Here is a 22894-nt window from a genome sequence, read left to right as displayed (position 1 = left end):
GGAATTATCGGATATTTATAATTCAATATGTATTGATTCTTCTGTGGAAAATAAAAATTGTATTTTACTTAAAATTGTATTTTACTTAATCTGCTAATCTGTTGACAAATTGCTTACACTGTTTCGACATACCTCCAAATGTGAGAAATACAGCCGGGGTGAAGGTTGCCTTTTCCTTGTCTAATACAATTCATGTCCGTTTATTTGATTCTTTTAATTGTCTTTTGAGGTCTATTTTGGTCTTACATTCAGTGGTGTAATTAAGAGACTGGTTTTGTTTTGAATTTTAAGCTCTATCTCCCAAAACAAATTTACAGGAATAACACTTACAGTGCCATCCTGGAAAATGCCTAAATTCCCTAAAGGCCAAGGTACCAAAAAAAATCATGCACAGTCACTTGGACATATTTTTGAACTAATTTGGTTTCCATTTACCCTCAACAAATAATGTCAAATTGTAAGTGAGAAATGGAAGTGCAGCTTAATGAGTCCTAAAATGAGACATTTGCTGGTCTTTTGGCGTTAAATACACTTAGTACCTATGTTCAAGACAAGTTTTAGATAGTGCCCATATACCTGAGCACTAGATACTTTTTTCATAATTTACAGGCAATTATTTCATGTTACACGACAAACCAACAACACATTGCAATAAGGATGCTCTTGGTAACTTTTAAGGTGCACAAAACATTCACTTTTACAATATTGCCTAAGAGAAGCCCAAAAAGTAAGTATTTTTATGCCACAAAGGAAAGGTCACAGGGCTTGTGTGATGAAAGTTTGCTTTTTACTTTTAAAAATCTTTGTTTTACTTGCTGCCTGGGACATACCTTAGAGAACATACCTTAAGATATACCTTAGGAAAATTCATTAGAAGTGTCACAAAACTCCAAGCATATCATATTCATGTAAAAGAGATTCTTAGACAATTTATTTATGGATTTATTCAAATAGTTCAAGCTGAAAATGGTAATTACATAAAACAATTTTCTTTTATATAAATTTTCTTTTATTAAAAGATTAATACTCCTTTCTGAGGATTTTAAACATCAATATATTTTGTATAATATTTTTTGGTATAATCTTGCTTGTTAAAAGATTTTCAATCAAAGCTGTCTCTTGTAGTTGTGATTACACAAGATTGTTCCTTTAGCTTTGGATGTATGTTACATGTAGAATGTTAGTAAAAACCTGGTAATCGCCCCTTTCCCTCTGTTGTTTTTATATTGTCACTTTATGGTACTTAATCTGAACTGAATAATTTCTATAGGATTCATTTTGGGTTGATATTGGATGAATACACTGTTGGTTCAGCACAAAATATATGTCAAAACTGAAAACACTGAATTTGATCAGTTGACACCAGTACTATGTTTTACTCCAAGAGTCGACTCAATTTCCAGAATTCATATTTAGACAATCTAAGTTTAAGTAAGCTCTATATGTAAAAATTGTCTTTTGCCTAAATTTTGAACAAAAATTGCATCGTGTGACTCACTGTTCAAGCCGCAGCTAATATAATTTGCTTTGCAATCCCTGCATCTTACTATTTATGGAATTATTATTATCTTTCTTTACTCTGAATTTCTTAGTGATAGTTAAGTCTTCAGTCATGGGACGCAAGAAGATTAACATTCAAAGAATCAATGATGAGCGCAACAGGCAGGTTGGTAAACTATCCATCAGCCAAGAGGTTGAATGACTACAAAGATAACTGTTTAGTCAAAATCGTTTATAATCGCAAATTTTATGAGACTTTGTACAATTTAAATTTGCTGAGCTTGTTCAGAAATAAATGGAGTGATCAGTGATTTATGTACAGCTGATAAATTTAGTAATCATCTGCTTTCTGATTGATGTGAATTTCTTGACATGTGACGTACGTTTTTTGGTTTTAAAATCTCAATCTTTCAGGTGACGTTTACGAAACGTAAATTTGGATTGATGAAGAAAGCTTATGAGCTGAGTGTATTGTGTGAATGTGAGATCGCTCTTATCATATTCAATTCCAACAACAAACTGCACCAGGTTGTCCTTTTAACTCATTTAATGTTCCAGAGCACTTAAACTGTAACTCTTATTTCTACCAATCAAAGTGCTGCTATCACCACCAATACCAAAAATGTTCCAGTTAATATAAAACTGCACAGTGCACACGTCCTAACTTTATAGAATAAGAGGCAGTATCATTTTAAAGCTGTTAGTATCAATGGTTCAGCTTTTTCTCTCAATTAACATATCTTTCTCGGCACAGTACGCCAGCACCGACATGGACAAGATACTTCTCAAGTACACGGAGTATAGTGAGCCCACGAGAGCCGAACAAACGGAGACATCATCGAGGTAATTACATCGCTCACAGCCCACAGCTTAACATAATATATTCCCCTCGCTTTTAATGCCTTTAAATGGTGTGATTTTTCAAACTTTATGTGAAACCATGACCGGGGTGTAGCGAATCATGGATTTTTGTTGTCATGTGCGCCGCTGTTGTTATATAATATATAATGTATGACCTCGAAAGTTTGATGATCATCTGTTCACTTTAGATAGTCCTGGTTCTCATGACACCCCATTACATGAAATTTGTTCCCACCTTCCAATGAGAATAGTTTCCGTATTTCATTCAGAATATGACGCTATTATCCAGTTTGAAATATATACCATCATCAAAATCGCTCTGATGTCGTAATTATGTTGCGCACCTTAAATTTTCAATTGATTGAAATTTTATTCTAAACCTCATGAAAGTTAAACATTGTTAATTATCTTTATATATTGTACCACATTTTGAAGAATGTTAAGAACGATTAAGAACGGTTTTAAAAGACAATTAACAGTATCAGTTAAGTTATTACCAGTATTATTTTCACATCGTCATGTCATTTTCATCAAAGTTCCGGTTAGTGGTGTTTAATCAGATAAATTTCATTAAAAACTAGATAATCAGTGTGTATATAGACGTCAGGTAATTTTCTCCGGAACAGGATAGTAGACACAGGGCAGGTTGGAACAAGTAGCAGGGCACAGCTGGTGCACTGCTCACTAAGATCCTTTCAACTTAGTCTCTCAAATAGTCAGGTTATTGTTCTCGAAAATTTTACAAAGCGCAAACTGTCTTTGTCTTGTTAGACGCATTGTGAAACACATGATGTTCTTTGTAATTTGTAAGCACACAGCTGGTCAGTTAGCAGCCTTACAAACATTTTCAGGGCAATAATCGTATTTACCAACTTGACCACATCTCCACACCACGCCCCACGGTTACTGAAATTGGGACACCTTACCCATCTCTCAACCTCTCCCAGATAATATAAACGTGGCAGAAACTGTGACGTAACACACCATTTCACCGCTCTCACGCGAGACACGATACAATTATGGTGTTAAATAATATCATGATATTACTGTGTAGATGTGATGTAGAGTTATCCTTCCTACCTCGCAAGCAAGCAGGCAGAGAGACCAGTGCTCTGCAGCTCACATTGTTCTGCTCTGTGCTGCCCACTTCCTAGTGTGGCTTTGTGTGTAGCCCTGAACCGTGGTGGAACTCTCCACCGGCAACATTACGTCACCGTTTGTGTGTGTGTGTGTGTGTGTGTGTGTGTGAGCGGTGGTGGTCGATGTGGGGAGGTGGGGTGAAAGAAGAGAAGGGTTACAGCTGGGTTAGTTTGTAGAGAGGGGGGATCCGGACCATATCAGTGAATTTTATGAAATTTGACACACAAACATTTAACTAGATGTTAGTGAGTTGACCCCCCCCCCCCCTCCTAAACACACACACAGTAAGAGGGTGACCAGGTGAGACAGCTAAGTGTCCCCCCTCTCTCTCTCTCTCTCTCTCTCTCTCTCTCTCTTGCTTACGTCACTACTCAGCTGGTGGTAGCCAATTAGCACTCATGTTCTGTGATTAACACGGATGTTAGGGGACCCCGCACTCCGCTGCTGCTCCTCTCGATCATTGGTCTGGGATTACAGCTGATCTTTTCGGTGATCACTATACCTGAACAAACTCGGAATTGTCGTCAAAGAATCGACTATTGAAGACTGTAGAGCAAATTATTCCTGCTCTACTATAATAGAGAAGTTCCGAAAGCCGGGTTTAGAAGAATCGGTTCTAATACTGCCACTGTACATTTATTGTTTCAAACTGAGTTAGCTATTTCTGTATAACTGCGTCTGTATATGGAATATCAAGTGTGCAATTGCCCGGGTTGTATGGAAACCAAGTGATGTATATTTCATGTATAATATTAATGGCAGCTGCCTGTATAAACATTATTGTGAAGTTTCTTATAATAATACCGGCTGTAATAAATTATGCAAAAATTGAAGATATTATAGCTTTTTAAAAGCTTAGTACGGATAGTATGTACTATATAAGTATATTTTAGAGTCATGATGCTAACGTGCTTATTGGAGCTGGCTGTTTAAATCGGACACATTAACTCAGAGCTGTGTCAATCTCAGATATATTATACTATTTCGCAACTGTCTGCAGCATCTCTAATCTAGATTTGGGGATAGGTTCATGATATCTCTCCCGTGATCTAAAGGTAATACAGTAGATCATTCTAAATTATATATTATATAATAAGGCAGTCCACCTCTCCCTTGCAAAGCTATGTTTGTGTATCGGACTGTAGAGTGTTAATACTGTACTTCTTATTATATCTAACTATTTGACAAATTAATCTACATCTAGCACATCTCAATACCTGAGAGCCTCACTTCATCTTGCTGCTGTAGTTTGTGCACTATAAACTAGTTTGTGAACTATAAACTAGTTTTTGAACTATAAACTAGTTTGTGTACTATAAACTAGTTTGTGTTCACTATAAACCGCACCTTAATGACGCTGATGTGCAAGCTATCGGTGCCACATCTCTGTAGTATTAGATCGTTCCGTGTCGGGCTACATGATTGAATGCATTAAGGTGCAAATTTGTGTGAAGCTGGTCCCCTTACAGAATTACATTAGGTCATCGGAGCGTCTAATTTGACAGATCTGGTAGCTTGAGAGTTAATACTGGATAAGTTGTATCTGAATGTAATGAAGTGAGAAGCCATGCTCTTTGTATGACTCAGGTTTTACAGATCCGAACTGTAATTTCATTTATAAATCGTCAGAAAGTGTTCCGGTTTTAAGTGAAATGTCCGCTACGTGCAGCAAAATTGTGCCGACCTCCTAAACACACGGAGTCTTGAAATCGGCCGGCAGCTGACAAAAGCCGCCGAAAAAGCCAGAAAAATTCCGCTTTTGCCAAGCTTCTTTCGGGCAATTACCGGCAACTACACTCCAACAAAAAATGACATATATATCGGGGAGAGCCCTACCCAAGAAATCTAGGTGAAGCACGAGGTTTTACACTGATACATTAGAAATAATCCACAGAGAGAGAGGGAGGGGGATGTTAGTCTTGTGGTGTGTTGTTTGAGATGAGATCACACTCCTCGCTGTTCAGTAGAGTGAAGGCAGCAGCGGCTCTCTGAGCTCTGACTCCAACTGGCGACCTAAACACCGCGGAGCCGCTCTCTCTCCCAACCTCCAGCACGGAATGTTACACTTCCAACCCCCAGAAACCCTTTTAAAACACTTTTAAAAATCGTTTGTAATACTACAGCTAGGAGGTGAGCATGTTTGTGATTGGTCTGTTGTGAGGTCTTGCTTCTCGCTGATTGGTGGATGGAAGATAGTTACTGAAAATGTTGCACTTTTAAACAATGCCTCTCTCTCTCTATCTCTCTCTCTCTCTCTCTCTCTCTCTCTCTCTCCATCCGGCCTATGTTTAGTGTATCTAAATTCGCGACTGGTTCTGCTGACAACATGACAAGACACAACGTGTTACCTTCAAGAGAAGGACGAAACTGTCCTTCTGAGAACAGAGCTGTACAAAAACATTTAAATCAGTATGTTTGTATGTATGTCGTCATATCATGGAATAATAACATCTTCAGAGGACATATGACAGTTCCGCCAAACAGTCCCGGAACTGCAGAGTTGCCTGCCCGGGAGCTGTGCCGACAGGAACTCCGCGCCCTTCTTTAAACACGATAACGTGTTCAGCTGACTGAACAGAAAGATAAGCTCTCTGATGATACACGGTACAGTGTAATAGTGTATATCAGTCGTGTAATACTGACTCTGCCAGACAACACTGAGGTGAAGACTTTTACCAGTGTATATTTTACGTAGACAACTTGGCAGTAGAGGTGTGTATTACAGGATACAGACGATACTGGTATTCTGGGATCAGTGAGGAGGGGTTGTAGAAAATTTGGCGTCTTTATGGGGGCCGGCAGGTATTGATAAGACGTCTTCTTGGTCACATAATCTTACTTTCTTGAAAGAATTTGTGTTAAAAGTTGTTAAAAGAGCTACCTGACTGTTGGTTACCGTTGTGACTAAGTGATCAGTTGATAACTGTTTAGACACGACACTAAATGTTCCCGTGTGTATTAGAAACGTTAAGTGGTACAGATAAGAAGATTTGCCCAGTTTCATCCCACGTGACCCAGTTTCAGAGCACGTGCCGTGTCAAGTGTTGTCACAGTTACCGTGGTAACACCGTGCGGTGTTGAAGGGAAGATTGATCCATGCCCCCAGAATGAGACTGGCAGGCACGTGCCGGGGCTCATTTCACGGCTTCTTTCCCCTGCACTCCGCGGCTTCACGGCCACTTCCCTGGTTCCTTGTAGCGGGAGAATTGAGGGAGTTTAAAAAGTTGAGCAGTAATATTGAGAGAGTTGAGAGAGACTCTTAGCTGACTAGCTGTGTTGTATTTTTCAGAAACACGGTAAAATATAGTAATACTAAGTATTGTAGACCGTTTTACAGACATATAACGAAATGAAGCCTTAACTTTCCTATTGTTTTAATTTACTTTGGCTTCTAAGATGGTAAAATGGAACTAAAATGGCCATAGAGACGTCCTCGATATTAAATTTTCGAAGGTCATTTAAGTCCTAATGTCATTTTGACATCATCTAAATGCTATTGTAGCTATTATTTGACAGCAGTAAAAAAGCTAGCACCTATTTTTGCGAAGCAGTACTCAAAGAAATGGTACTACGTATTTAAAGGTTACCGATTGTAAAACTTCGCTACAAAATGCACGACAAACAAAAACAGTCTGCTTACCAGTCACACAGTTTTAACTAAATCTAATACTTGTAGACACTTTTAAATAGGTATATTATTTCTGTCCACCAAATATATTTGGATCTCAAGGTGTACACACCAAGCTGCTTCTTTTTCCTCCTCTCTTTCTTGTCTGGATAATAATATACAGCTCTATATAAAAGCAGTGAGATAGTGGATATGACGGTGCTGGAGGTGGTAGCTTTCCAAGCAAGCCCTCATTCGCTCTGCAGCTCCTGCTCCGCCAGCCGCTAATTAACTCCCGCACTAAAAATACCCGGCCAATACCCGCTCCGCCGTGTTGTCTAGTTTGTGAGCTGGAGAATTGAGTCGGGCAACCAATCAGCGGCTGTCTTTCTGCAGAGTTGTCCAATCATAATTTAGTTTGTCACGTGGGCTGTAATTCAGCTAATTTGACTGAGTCACGTGGAGGTTGTCACGTGTCCTGTGCTTCTCCCGGTCCTTGGCGCAATCAACTGTTTCCTAGCAACGCTGCTACCTCTGTTTGCACGAATTTGCTCAGCTGCCAATGGGAGGCTACAGTTTGGTCAGGTGACGAGGTTTCAGCCAATAGGAGGGCAGGATTGGGTGTAGGAAGAAGGTAGACAATGTGAGTCTGTGTTGGATATATTGCAGGAGGTTGCCATGTCAACTCTCACGGGTGCACACTTATCCAACATCCACACTCTACACTCACCTACTTTACCAAGGTAGCACTACACGTTCCTTCCAGGTAATGCACGTTAGAAACCCGATATTCCAAACGGTTTAACTTTAAGTTAATGTTCGGGAGAGGAAGAGGGCTCGTTTCAGGGTTCTGTTAACTCTCGTATGTGGTAATGTGGCACGCGGCACGCGTCTGTAACGATGAGTCATAAAAGTCAGCTCCCCTCATTTATTATATATTATATAATTTGGGAAATCTAGTTCAGTTTATAACCTCATACGGGTATATGTCTGCGGTATTCACTTCATCAAAGTAATGGCTAATCAGTTCATTTTGCTCCGTTTCGCTGTGTGGGAATACTGAGCATGAAATATTTCACTGTATAAAACGATTTTATAATGATACAAAATTATTTCCTAGAAACCGTTCACTTGATTAGGTAACGACATGGTATGATCATTCCTAAGTCAGATGAAAACTCGTTTATATTTATAATGGTTCAATCTACTACACTATACAACAAACACTATCAATGATAGGTTAAGTGACAAACAAACTAACTTTTACTGTTTCAGATGATAAACAGAAGGGAATTGAAAGGAGAACGCTCTCCCGATGATAACGATCAGGTTAGTTTAAACTTTGATAATAGCAACAAAGCTCACTAGGAGATGAGTTGGTGGTTGTTTCGCTTGGTATCTAGAAATAGGATTACAAAGCCAGACAATAACTAAATAAAGCATAGTCGTAACCTGACGACATAAGACTTGGCGACTTTAAAAGTTTCACGGAGTGTCAAACACTCGGCAGAATGGACCATTCAGTTTGCGTTCTGATATACAGTTTTACAGTAGAAGTGGCACTGGCAAGTAAAAACTCCTAATCAGTCTCGGATAGCCAGCTGCTGTGATACCCAACAACACCCTATATAAAGCTGAGCTGTTTTCCGATGAGAATTGTTGCATTTAATGAAATGTTATGTTTACATGACTGTATTTTCTAGATAAAGATTGCACAAATTGCACCATTTTGTTACATAGCTGACAAAGAATATTTGGCTTAGAATATTTTGCGACCACCATATGCATAATGTCATAGTGTATATTTTCAGAACCTCGTACTCGGAAAGCTGATGCAATATTGACATGACATAATATTTAATATTCATCAATATCATTTAGCCAAATCGTATCAGAAGTAGAAGTTCCCAAGTCCTAAATATCATAAACTTCGGACCTCAAATATATGCGAACGGTAATATTACGAGACTCAGTAAATAGCATTTAATACAAATTTGGATAAATCTTATTGTACGTGAGTCACTAAACAGCGAACTCACGTATAATATCTCGGGAATATACTTTTTACCAACTTAACCCGCTTCTTCGCTCCTGGTGCTGCTAAATTCTTGAATATCCTCACGTGCTCTCACTATGTGACACATCTGACAGATCTCCAGTAAACAACATCTTGACACACATGATCTGTTATAGCTTTCTTTTTAAACTTATTTATTACAAAATATTCTGTTATATCATATTTGAATGAAAGAAGATTTCTATGATGATAATTCATCAATTGTACATTTAAATATTTCTTTGGTCAGATACCGGGTTGGTAAATTATGAAGAACCTTTTTTACTTTCAGAGCCACTACGTTATCACACCAAATACCGAACTACAGTACAACCAAATCAACAAAGAGTTTGAGAAGATGATTGGCTGTCAAGTAAGACTGGTTAGTTACTTTTTATTCACCAGTTCATTCACCAGTTCATTCATCAGTTCATTCATCAGTTCATTCATCAGTTCATTCATCAGTTCATTCATCAGTTCATTCACCAGTTCATTCATCAGTTCATTCATCAGTTCATTAATCAGTTCATTAATAAGTTCAAACCTAAAAGCCTAAAACACCATTTTTCTCGATTAAGAACGTCTGGTAAAGTCGCGGGTTTGTGGGTAAAAAAAATAACGCAATATGGTTTTAGCAAATAATATATAATTCTTTGTTGCAATTTTCAAATACATTACATAATTAGGATCGTTTGCCATACTAATTGTTTTGATCCATGTTCGATACAATGTTTAATTCGATGTTTAAGTCTATAATGTTAACATAGTTTTATACAGTTTAACTGCACACTGATGACAATTCCGATTAACTATAATAAATGAACTGATGTACACTTAAGTTTACAAAATATATATAATGTTTATCATCCTTCAATTCTGAATTCAATGTTAGATATGATAGAACCAATGTTAATTTCGATGTCATAATTTAAGCTTCATTATTAATTTTCTAACCAGCTAATCACTAATATCAATGAAAACCATTAAATGTAGTCGAAAAAAATTTAATTTTTGTAAAATTTCCGGGAAGATTTGTTCTAAGTTTCCCCATTGTTATAATTCATTGGTTAAAGAATATTTTCCAAAGAAATTGCCAGTTTCCCCCTCCTTGCACAATCTTTCAGATCTATTACTGCGAGCTTCTTTAAAAAAACTTCAGGAGTTTGGTTCCCCACCTCTAAAGTCTAATTTGGCACATTTTTGCTAGGTCAATCATTTTGCATTGCTAGATTTCAAACATGAGAGCAAATTTCCCGACATTTTTCTGAGGAACTACGATCTACACCCCTTTTTTACGCTTACTTTAAAAAGAGCTGCTGGCAGGCCCTACTATGTATTTAAAATCGCATTATTTTTGAAACTGTGCTTGAAAATGATCGCTATTGCCAAATTGCTTCTAGAGTGGTTGAGTGGTTGATACGAAATTTTTTGCCACGAATTAAATGCTATCTGCACAAAATTGTATGTTATTATAATAATGTAATTACAATATGTCTCAAGGGGTGTCGAGAAAATTTAGGGGAAACTTCTGGGGGAAAAAGCGATGTTAAAGTTTCGGTTTCGGGATGTTAAGGTTCGGATTTTGGAACTTATAATTGCACCTATGTCGCTCACTATAATATCTTTACACAACATAAGGCTCCTGTGCTGTACCTATTAGTCCTGTTAACCAATGGGGGAGAAGAGAGCAGATCCTCCAGTACACATGATTTACATACACACTGCGCATGTTACACTACATAATAGCGTGTGTGTTAATGTACATGGCTAGTTTCCTGACTGTTACCAGCTGTTATTGTGTGCTTTTTCACGTGACCACTCTCTCTCTCTCTCTCTCTCTCTCTCTCTCTCTCTCTCTCTCTCTCTCTCTCTCTCTCTCCTCTCTCTCTCTCTCTCTCTCTCTCTCTCTCTCTCTCTCTCTCTCTCTCTCTCTCTCTCTCTCTCTCTCTCTCTCTCTCTCTCTCTCTCTCTCTCTCTCTCTCTCTCTCTCTCTCTCTCTCTCTCTCTCTCTCTCTCTCTCTCTCTCTCTCTCTCTCTCTCTCTCTCTCTCTCCCTCTCTCTCTCTCTCTCTCTCTCTCTCTCTCTCTCTCTCTCTCTCTCTCTCTCTCTCTCTCTCTCTCTCTCTCTCTCTCTCTCTCTCTCTCTCTCTCTCTCTCTCTCTCTCTCTCTCTCTCTGCTTACGGCGGGGTTTGTTGCACTTATATCCGTTAGCTCCAGTCAGTCTAGGAGGCTGCTTCTCTCGGCTGGTCCCAACTCTCCACTAAGTGAGTTTTAACTCACTTAGCGTGTTTTACGCGTGTAACCATTATTATGGTGCGCGTCATTGGAAACTGGCTAATTAGTTGGTACATTAAAACAATTTAAAATTACCACCCCGCTGATAAGATAACGATATCATACTTTGTGCACATCGAGTGGAAATTAGCTGCGAGTTACCAAATAAAGGGACTCAAAATGTAGCTAGTTTACTATTTAGCAGGTAACCTGCTGCAGGTTTACTATTCCATTTCCAGACATTAGTTACCTGGTTGTTGTTCGGTAAAAGGGTTCAGCGCCACATCACTCCTTGTGACGAACTTCAATAATCAACCGTTAAACCGCTCATTTGGCTCAATCAAATTAAATGGTACATGTTCAGAGCCAGCTCTTGCGTAGGAAGACTGAGCCTCTTTAATACCAGTTCATGTTGCTCATTCATAAGAGAATCGATAATCCTACTAAACGTGTACGACTTTATAACATTTTCCCTGAATTTTCACTGGTATGGGCATATATTATCAAGAAGGTGTTCATTCACACACTTAACGGCATTAAATTCCTGTGTCTGTAAATTATATATTTAAAATTATCTATCTTTGACAGCTGGCAATCGTAGAAGTTTCAAAATGATTTTATCCCGTCCACCCCAGGCCACGTATGCTGACATATGTTAGAATGTCTCTGTTTTAATGATTCTCAAGAGCTGTGTAACCTGTTAAATTGATCCCACTGATAATAATAATATAAGATGTTACAGTATTACATATATAATTGTGAAATGGCAACACCCCTCGGCCTCTGGCTCAGATTTGTGTAGCAATCTAACAAATTTCCATAAGCGATTTTAAAATTATTTGTTGACACGAGACAGCGCATTCCCACTTCCCACCGAATTTAAGCTGAGATTTGAGACGCAGCAAGTTATTGATCATGACAGCAAAATGGTTAAATCACGGAGCTCTATTAACCCTTATTAAGTAACACGACTGATTGTCTGTGATTACATTGCCGAGTTACCAAAGTTAGCAGCTCATTTAAGGATCATATCATTCACCTCGTACCAATTCAAAACATCAAACATCTTAGACGGTCAACATTTCATCAGATCTAAATCTCTAAATATGATTAAAAAATAAACATGTACAGAATAGGGTCATAGAAACCACAATTTATTGCTCACTATATTAAAAATGTAAAGAATTTGCTAAACTGTGTTTTTGTTTCAGACTCCTCAGACAGGCACCTCGATGCTGTCGTCCGGTCTTCACCTGGTCCAGACCCCTGCTCCCCCTCACCTCTCTCCTAAAAACATCGACCACCGTAACCGGTTAGTGCCATAATCATTCTTTAATTTTTTGTAATTAAAGTTGATTATGTTATGTTGAATATTATACGGTTTTACTTCCTCTATTATAACCGTGAGCTTAGCGGGCAGCTCAGCACGGCTGTATATTATACTAAAATGTAATAAATATGAATACCAGGGTTTAGTTAACGGGTCATAAAAAACAGACAGTTTATACTTTATCCTCTTGAGACAGGTGTTTTGTTGAAACAGTTCCGACATCTCATTTTACTATTCATCATCACCTGTCCCTGATTACAGTTCCGACATCTCATTTTACTATTGATCACCTCATCACCTGTTCCTGAACACCGGCTCAATAAACATTGTGTTAATTTGTTAGGACCGCAACTTTACTGAAACATGACGAGTTGTGATTAGTTAAAATGATTCGGAAGTAGATCCAGTCAAATCTCAGTTGTGATCAATTAAGAATCGGGTATTACTTGGATGCTTCCCAAATCCGTTCGACTCTACTCTGTTTCAAGCCTACAAATCCAGTATCCCTAACTGCTCGAGCTTCAAATCCTGAAAATTTGTAATTTACCTTGAAAACTTAGAACCTTTTAGTTTCTACGTGCCACAATACCACGGACGTGATATATAAAACTGCTCCAACGAGTACTCCCTCGGCCTCCCTCTTACAAAGCTCTTATGAACAAAATATAAGAACTTCAAAATACAGATAGCGCCCTCTCTATTTATACCTTACCTGTTGGCTGTTTGCTGCTTGCTGTTCAAGAGATACAAGCAAATTAGCGGCTTGAACAAGATGCGTATTATATCGCCCGGCTATATTGTAATTTATTGCGGGGCTCCCGGTCCCAGATTGCAATTTACTGTGTTGAGATCTACCAATCTCTCACTCTCTCTCGATATTATAGTTTTTTGCGAGCTGCCACTCAACAATAAAAGGATACATGTCTCCCCGAATAATAACAAAGTGTTCATTATGCCAAAGTCGGTGCGCTGTAGTAAAAAGAGCAGGAGTGATAATGGAAACTGTGGATCGTACGAACTGTACTTTAGTGTTGCTTCAGTGCCTGTAATGGGAGTTAGTGTCTCCATTTGTAGACTCAGCTTCTCTATTTTAGATCTCACAGAGCTGGGATTTGTTTGAAGAGATAAGAGAGATGTTGGCGATGAACAAGATAACGTTTAAAAGGAATTAATATATCAGCTCGGAGATCTTTTACATAAGATTATTATATAGAGGAAGCAGTGCTACTATAATCGTTTTGTGTGCTCTAGAGCGAGAAATTATTAAGCAAGAAATTTGTTAAAAGTCTTTAACCAACATTTCGTGATTTAAGATCGAATTGAGAGTTTGTGATGCGTTTTATTATAAAACCTGTAAGATATCTATAAACAGGGTAACGAGTAAGGACTTGAAAAATTCGATCGAGGATAGGTCAAAGTAAATTGAAATGAAATGAATAGTTTATACTATATACGAAAATGTTATAGCAGATGTGGCAGAACCTGGATTTATAACCTATAAAACCCTAATAATCTCTTATTCAATATTTTATTCCCCGAACTTGCTTCCTCTTGTTAATTAGCGTCTAGCGAGGTCATAACTCATAACCACCACTGTAATATAATATGTGTTTTAAGAAACTATAATGTATAAGATTGGTGGCTTGCTGCCAGTGTTTTTGACAGTACTGCCAGTATTTCTACCTGCCAGTATCTGGACTGGTGTTGGATCTGTATTATAACCAGTAAGCGTTTCCAGCCCTTATTTTAACCTGTATATGACTTCAGCCGCCAGTATTATAACCAGTATCTATTTCCTCAGTCAAGAGACAGGATCCCCAGATGGAGGGAGCATGCACAACCTCACCTCTCAGTCTCGCTACCTCAATCAGACTGGCAGTCCGGTTAAAAGTCCCATCTCTAGACCGGCTAGCGCTCCACCTAAACCTAACCCTAACAATAACCTTGTCATGGCCAACAAGCACGCTCCTCAGCCTCTCCGGAGTCAGGTACGTGACTTTTCAGTTATTTATCACATTCCTTTTGAGTTGTTTTTGGCTTTCATTTATTAATTTTTAAAACATTATATTTATAATAGCGGGGGACGGGGTAACCTTACGCAGCCGTTTCTGACATCGAATTTTGGGAATTTCAGCAATAAATGACAATTATTTTTTGAGATATTCGACATTTTTGACACATTGAAACACGAAATTATCCTAGAAATTACTGGAATAAATCGTCACACCTTGCCAGTACCGTTCCCAATCCCCCCCATTATCAGATTATCAGATATAATGACATAGTAATACATGCTACCACATTTAGACTTTTAAAAATATAATATCTTACTTTGGATCTTTAAACCTGTGCTTCATGGTGTGTGTATATAATGGTAACTTGGTGTCATAACTTTTAAACTGCGGTGTCTCGCGACAGTATCGCGACACGACAAGATGACTTAAGACATCTCACACTACCACACCAATCGGTTGTCGGTTTTTTGCCAAATTTGCGGTAAACGGCAATGTCATATTATCAGCTTAAAGTGACTTTGATGTGAGTGAACTTTCATTTGAAGTCTGGAAACTAAGTTTACGGAAACGCTCAAGCGGTATTTTACCGTCCCAAGTAAACAAGGGTGCCTTGAGCTACGTCATTACGTGTTCATGTAATATCAATGTAATACATATTATGATACCCAGAGAATATTATAATCTTGTGTCTGGTACAAGGTAAACAAGCTCTCATCAGAGAGGGTGACTGGCTTGTTTATCCTGTAGGAGACACGTGATATTATGAAGGAGACACGTGATAGTGTGTAGGAGACACGTGATATTATGAAGGAGACACGTGATATTGTGTAGGAGACACGTGATATTGTGTCGGAGACACGTGATAGTGTGTAGGAGACACGTGATATTATGAAATAGACACGTGATAGTGTGTAGGAGACACGTGATATTATGAAGGAGACACGTGATAGTGTGTAGGAGACACGTGATAGTATGAAATAGACACGTGATATTATGAAGGAGACACGTGATATTATGAAGGAGACATGTGACAGACTGACACGTGATAGACTGATAGTATGATTGTCGGAACAATAATCATCAATTATGTTCCCATCCGTCCGGAAACAACACGATACTGATGTTATTACTTTTTCTTATTTTTATCCAATATTTATCCTGACCCATCAAACACCGCGACCGTGGGTATTTTTAACCAAAATCAAAAGCTCCTAAAATACAAAACAAGTTCTACTTTGTTTGTACACGAAAAAAGACCAAACACATTTATTTAATTACAAATCATGCTTCCTGCTCCTGACTAATGTTGCGCAGTGTTGTGACTCTGTGACGTTCCTTATCAGGTCTAGTTCTACCAATGGCAATGATAAACTTGCGAGCTTTGTGTCACATTAAGGATACTAGCAGGAACCCGTCTAACCCTAAATGGTGTTTGCGGAAAGTCGTTTTAAAGTTGATGCCGTGGTGTCAGTAAAATGGTTCGGATAAACACATATATATATACAGCAACGAAATATATATATATATCGTAAGATTTGTACGCTCTTTCGTACCCGTAATATTATGTCAGGTATCCTACACATATAAAATATATCGCTTTAAATATTCTCAAAACACTCCAATACGATTAGGAGTTCGGTTTAGTTGGATTGTAAAACATTGGATCGGATTGCATTCGTGACCTTGGTGACCAATGAAACCCTGCTCATTGGCATGAATAGAATCCCTGCAACTAATCCAATTAAGTTAAGAATTTTTGGCAGAAGTGGGTATTTACAGGGTCAGTAGTTTTGAGAGACGGGTGTGACAGTGTGACAGTGTGACGCTTTAGTGGCAGACAGAGGTTTCTCCAGGTAGAGTGTATCCGTTCACATGCAGTTTTACACGCGGCGTCCCCGGCCGCTCACCCCACCGACTTGATAATCGAATAACAGCGTCCCCTCGCTCAGGTTACACATCAAGAGTCAGAGCGTGTGTGTGTGTGTGTGTTTGTGTGTGTGTGTGTGTGTCAGGGGACCTGGACTTTGATTTAATTTGTGGTGCTCTGTTCCATCTCAAAACTTGTACATACAGGACCCCGACCCTGGCACACACACAAACACACACAATCACACATCTTATACATATGTTTGTAGTGTGATTGTGTGATGATCACACTACACGCTGATGAGAGATGTACCCGTCACCAGTGTGATATGTTTCATTATGTCAACAAATATGCAACATCTCTCTCTCTCTCTCTCTGACATTGCGAGCTAGTTAAACATCTCTAGGGTGACATAATATGTTGTAGTTGATAACGTGGTGTAGGGTTACTAGTAGCAACCGTGTGTCACGTGGGTGTCACGTGGGTGAGTGTGTGTCCTGTACTACACTCTATATACAGTGTTATAGTACACTCTCTCACTCTGTTCAGCCACTCAGCAGGCTTCTTCGGCATTATAACCGGAAATGATATTCAGTGCCTTGTTGTTGCCATGACAACGAGCATGGCCGGCTGGGAACACACAGACCACGTTATCGCAGACCGTGTTAGTAGTAGTGGTAACATGGGGGGACTTATATCATGAGTGTTACCTGGCGTTGTTTAAAACAATGAGAGCTCCCCCGCGCTCCAACGTCTCACTTATCAGTTGACACAATACACGCACGCAAAGCAATTTACAATCTGGTAACTTGACACGGAGTGATACCGACCGGCGAGGCGTCCTTTCCAGGTATCACTTGTAGTGTAAAACTAAACCGGATACAGGCCGTGCTGAGCTTGTGATAGCAGAAAGCAGGTGATGTGGAGACAGTTTTACGGGAGTAGTACTCCACACAGCTCCTAGATACTCCCCAAAGCTCCCTGCTTTTCTGATAGTAACAGCTCATACTTATCTAATATTAATAGCTCCTGGTAGTAACATTACTGCTTTTCTAACGGTTCTTATGTTTTAGTATGTTCGTAATATGTTTTAGTTTAATATTTGAGGGCCAGGGTCGCATAAATATCTGCGCACATAACATGCATGTGATAATACAAGGTTAATACCATTTACCGTGGAACTCTCGTATAATAAAGGTAATCCAAACGGGGGAGGTATTAGCTCGGATCTAGTGGATGAGTGCGGGGCAGGTTCAAGATAGATTTGATTAATCTTTAGTTTAACTGCTACTACCTGGTAAGGGGAGTTTACTGGGCATTATTACATCTACCACCAGATGATCGTCTTTCTTCGAAATGAATTGAACCTTTCTTCTGGGCTGAATGCTATATTTTGTGGTATTTATTTTACCACGTAAAGTTCAACAAGGCGTCATACGAAATTATATGAACTCACAACGGTTTGGTGGTTTCGAGGGTCAGTGAATTTGGGAGTCGCTGGGAATTCTTGGTTTGATCTCATATCTTCAAAATCATTAAAATTTAATCAACTTTTTAATTGTTCGCTCTGAACAACGTGGGTAATTTCTGCTCACGTTTTTTTTAAAAGAAAAATTTCCAGGAAAACTCATTCTCAAAAATTGATTTTGAGTATTTTTGGACCACATTGCACTGGTATGAAGAATAATTTGGTATATCACTATTTTTTAGTGGACAACTTTTGAAAAAATGAGAAATCCATGCTGAATTACTCAGATTCAAAAATTATTTTTGAGTATTTATGCGAAAATGGTCAAATTCTCAGGTTCAAAAATTCTCAAAAATACTCACGACCCCCCCCCCCCCCCCCTATATATATATATAGTATTATTTCATCTTGATCGTGGTTAAATTTGGCTTGAGATTCCGTCCCTAGTCTTCGGATTTAATTTGTCTTCACGAATGTTAGTAAAATGTTGGGACTGCAAAATATTGTGTTGTAACTTTGTAATAAAAGGAGAAGGTCAAGGTGTGAGGAAAGTTTTAATTACTCGAAACTCGATCCAAAATGAAACTGGATAGGGCATCCTTCCACCATGGTATAAAAATTGCCAATAAAGTCGCATATTTTGTTATACCTTACCTATTTAACCGGAAGTATACATAACAATTTTAAACATTGATTATAACATTAACCATTTCAGGAGAATTCGCTGTCGCCCAGCACAATGAACATTAACGCTACTCTTGCTCAAAACAACACTTATGGTAGTGTCCACTTTCCACCGGATTACCACAACATACAGCAGCAGGTTGGTAAACGTGCACTGTTCCCTACAACAGTGAAGTAGAAAGCAAAAATCAGGGTGATTCTGAATATAATTAATCCGCTGTGTGTCTGCGAATATGGTTATACGGTTTCTACATCTTATATTTACGAGTTTACTAACGGCCTCATTAAATTCCCACCAATAAAGTGGGGTCAGTTCTCAAAGAAATACCCCTGCATACGTCACTATGAATTTTACAGACATACCATTTGCATTTAAACGGCTCGCTTTGCTCAATACTTCAATAAATAGTGGTGCTCGTAGCGAGCATGTTATAATTTCAAAATGTCAGAGTATTGACATCCTTGTCACAATTCATCAGCTATCGGAGAGAGGAGACAGATTGTAATGAAGTTAGTTATTAGGTACCCATTTCTCCTGAATTTCCGGTCACCGGTCCTCACAGTTATAATCAAGTCATATTTTCAACAAGCAATTATATTTGTCCTGACGAAAATGTAAGATCTCATTGCTCCGAATAAAAGTAGCAGTTCACCTTTGCGAGATATTGTAGCGCGAAATTGTGGTTATATGTTGGAGCAACATACTGTAGTATGTAGCAAAGCATCGTACAATTCATTGTAGCATGGTTATGTAGCGGACCTAAGATCATACCTTCTTTCATACTGTAGCTAAGTCATTGTAGCAAGTCAGGTTTTGTAGCGGATTTAAGATCGTACCTCCTTTCTCCATACATGCACATAATTGTAACGACTGCAAATGCTCTGATTTTTCGAAGGGAAATATAAAGAGATCATCAATATGATTTAATTAGAAAATTTAGCGAACATCATTCTAATCTTTGATAATTTATAATTTATAATTTATGCACATTATCGCGCAATGTTTGCTCAATTCCTGCAGTAAATCTAGGTTTACCGAAATATCACATCCTCTGTCGGACGAAACGGGGCTCTTAATTTACTCACCCTGATACACATGTTATCGGAGGTCTCCGATTTCAACACTAAGGACCTACCGGATATGTGACCAAAACAAGCACTAATACCAACATATCTCTGCCGTTTTATTACAAACATCGGCTGGCGACCTGTTGTTGACCGTACCACCGACGTGAAACTTATATGCTGTTTGTTTACATTGTGTGCTTTGTGTCAATAAACAAAATGTTAAGTATGGTGTAGTGTGCAAGGTGCGCATTTTTGTAGGCGTTAAAGAAGATGGTTCTTTGATTTTGACAATAAATTACCGGCGATTTGGTCATGTCAGCATGTATGGCATCGGTAAAATCGCGAGACGCGTCAATGACCTGTCCTGTCAATTGGCCGCTAATGTTTACTTGTTTCAGCAAAGTAACGAGATGCACAACATCCCATTCTCCTCTCCTCAACAGCACTACCATGACCCCTGGCACGGTTCTAGTACTCAACAGCATACCGTCCAAGCTAACAGACAGTAAGTTGCAAAATATTTCCTTGTGATTTTTCTTCCGCAATTTATTGAAATTCTGGTATGCTTTTTTGTTTAAACACAGTCCGGCTTATAACTTTAAAGTAAGCGAGTACAATTTAAAAACAGTTGACCTTTGGTATACCGTAAGTCCAATGAGTTACAGATAACTGGTAACCCAAGACTAGCGTACCGATTTGCTGCGCTTCGCCATGTGGCTTCTAAAAATGTCCTACTTGTTTTGTAGGGCTTATTACTAGCAAAGTCGGCGTGAAAAAAGCTTGACACTTTTGTGCGCGCAGTCTTATTTTAGCCCTCATATTTTGCTGCGCGCATCGCAAGATTACTGCAAGCCGTCCATGACGTCAGTTATCACTGACGTCATACCAGGGGAGGGTGTTTTCTTTGTTCACTTGTCATCCACCTGCCCTAATAATTAGCCTGATTCTAAGTTTTCTTAAGACAATGAACCCGAATGAGCGGTGAAACTTCCGTGTAGTGACTGTCACTGAAATTGCGGGAGATTCATTTCCGGCTTTTTGTAAGACTTCCCTATCAGAGATCTCATCAAGAAGGATAGTAACGTGCTCCATATATGGCGATCTAATTATATCATAGGCGAAGTCTGACGTAGTTTTTATTAAATGGTAGGCAATTGCCTGGAAATTGCAAAAATCCCTGTGATTCTACCCAAAGTTGTTAATAATGTCAGGAAAACATAAATTTCCGGCAAAGATATCTTGCAAATACCGAAAAAGAAATCCTGCAGTTAAAAGTCTGTGTCAGTATTTGAACCCTGCATTAAATCACTCCATTTCAGCGACACTATCAACGGGAAGCTGTCCACACACGACACGGGGGAAACGGACTCGAGCGAGGACGACGACAACAACAACTTCAACAACCCCCACAACATGCTGTGTCCTCCGGAGATGACGAGAATCTTTAAAAACGAGCCGATAGACCCCATTGAACAGGATCAGAAACGGATCCGCTTTACTTAGCGGCGTCGCAGTAAGCCTGGACAGGGACAGGCTATAGAATACGTGCTCGTTCCGCGATGCAGAATGATAATGTGAAGAAGCAGGCTTTATTTTTTGGAGTCGGGAGAAAGAGAGAAAGAAAAGAATTATCATTCATCACACATTACATATTGTCCCCGTGATATTCACACTTACACATGATTGTACTCGTTGCAAGACAACAAGCACACTCTTGATGAGCGAAGGTGATCAACAAATGTTCGAATTTTTAAAACATCCTCCCTGATAAACGTTTACAAAACTTTAATGTTTTTATTGATTATACAGATGCTGGTGAAGGATTAAATTATTTGCCCCGAAACGTTTGGTAAACTGTATGGTACTAGAATATAATTTGGGTGTACAGTGATGTGCAAATTTATCGGGGCAAGGCCCTCTTCAATTCTTGATGTCTCGTTTAAATGTGTTTATATAGATTAATTCATTCTATTGTTAAACTGCTATTCTTAGCATGATGATACTTGAGAGCTATGATACGATTGATTGATCGTTAGGTTTCAAAATATAATTTACAGAATATGTGCAGATCTATGCATATAGTTTAATGGAATGATTTATTAACTGTTTTTTATGAAGAAAAATAACTTACATAATATTTAAGACTGATTTTGATGCTGGATTTGAAAAGATTGGAAATCTTGATTTGTAGAAAGTTCACAGCAATGGATACCGCAATTTTGCGTCGGGGTTTAAATCAAATGGAAACCAAATTGAACTAGCATGCTGGAGCTTCGAGTACATGATCAAGATTCCCAAACCGATTCGATTGTGATTATATATTATAAGAAACCCTTAAGCAAAAGCTAGGACAAGTAAATTTCGATACTTAAACATCGAGATTTCGGTTTATTATCACACCGACAAGAAATATACGGCATGTGATTTGAGTGATTATGAATGGCTCCCTGCGCTGATCCAAGTTAGAAACTTAGCGCCTAGACAGGCTCACCTCGATTTCCGTGGTGTAATGGCGAAGCAGATCGTATCATAGTGATCAATTTCAATTCCGCCAATCGTAGATTGACCACGACTGTTAAGTCTGTCTAGGCGTTAAGTCGGCCGGTTTAATCGCACAGAGTTATATTATTGGGTTATATTGTATTTTCTGTCACAATGAGTTTTGCCATGTATGTAAACTATCTCTTTTCGGGTGTGTAATCTGGAATATTTTCCGGATGTAAAGCCCTGGCTGATCCGTCTTTATGTCCGTGTTATGTGTACAAGATGCGAACTACATATGATGCTGGCCGTGAGAGAGAGAAGAAAGATCTTGACATAATTATACCTTGTGTTAAAGAAATTATTTTTAACATTTTGTAAAACTTTGTCTTTTCCTTCATCTACTCTGGTGCGGCGTTCTCCTCTCCCTCCCACCTGACCGCGAGGAAACTACTAGACTCCTTGACTTAAAACATGCGACTGCCTCCATGCTTACTTCGGCTTGGACAGTTAAAACATGCAACAGCCCCCGATCCATTGAAA

General features: G+C 38.8%; 1 protein-coding gene across 1 annotated transcript; it reads left to right on the top strand.

Moving 5' to 3' along the window:
- Positions 1–1596: 1596 nt before the first annotated feature.
- On the top strand, positions 1597–22734 carry LOC134815110 (myocyte-specific enhancer factor 2C-like). The gene is given in 11 exon segments (XM_063823587.1): positions 1597–1666; positions 1915–2028; positions 2255–2306; positions 2309–2343; positions 8384–8437; positions 9457–9537; positions 12650–12750; positions 14570–14756; positions 18834–18941; positions 20269–20375; positions 21190–22734. Coding segments are annotated over 11 exon segments (1077 nt in total). The 5' UTR covers positions 1597–1612; the 3' UTR covers positions 21374–22734.
- The last annotated feature ends 160 nt before the right edge of the window (positions 22735–22894 follow it).

This window comes from Bolinopsis microptera, chromosome 5 (genome assembly GCF_026151205.1).
Source record: "Bolinopsis microptera isolate Bmic1 chromosome 5, MBARI_Bmic_1.0, whole genome shotgun sequence".
NCBI lineage: Eukaryota > Metazoa > Ctenophora > Tentaculata > Lobata > Bolinopsidae > Bolinopsis > Bolinopsis microptera.
This window is presented reverse-complemented; position numbering and strand designations above follow the sequence as displayed.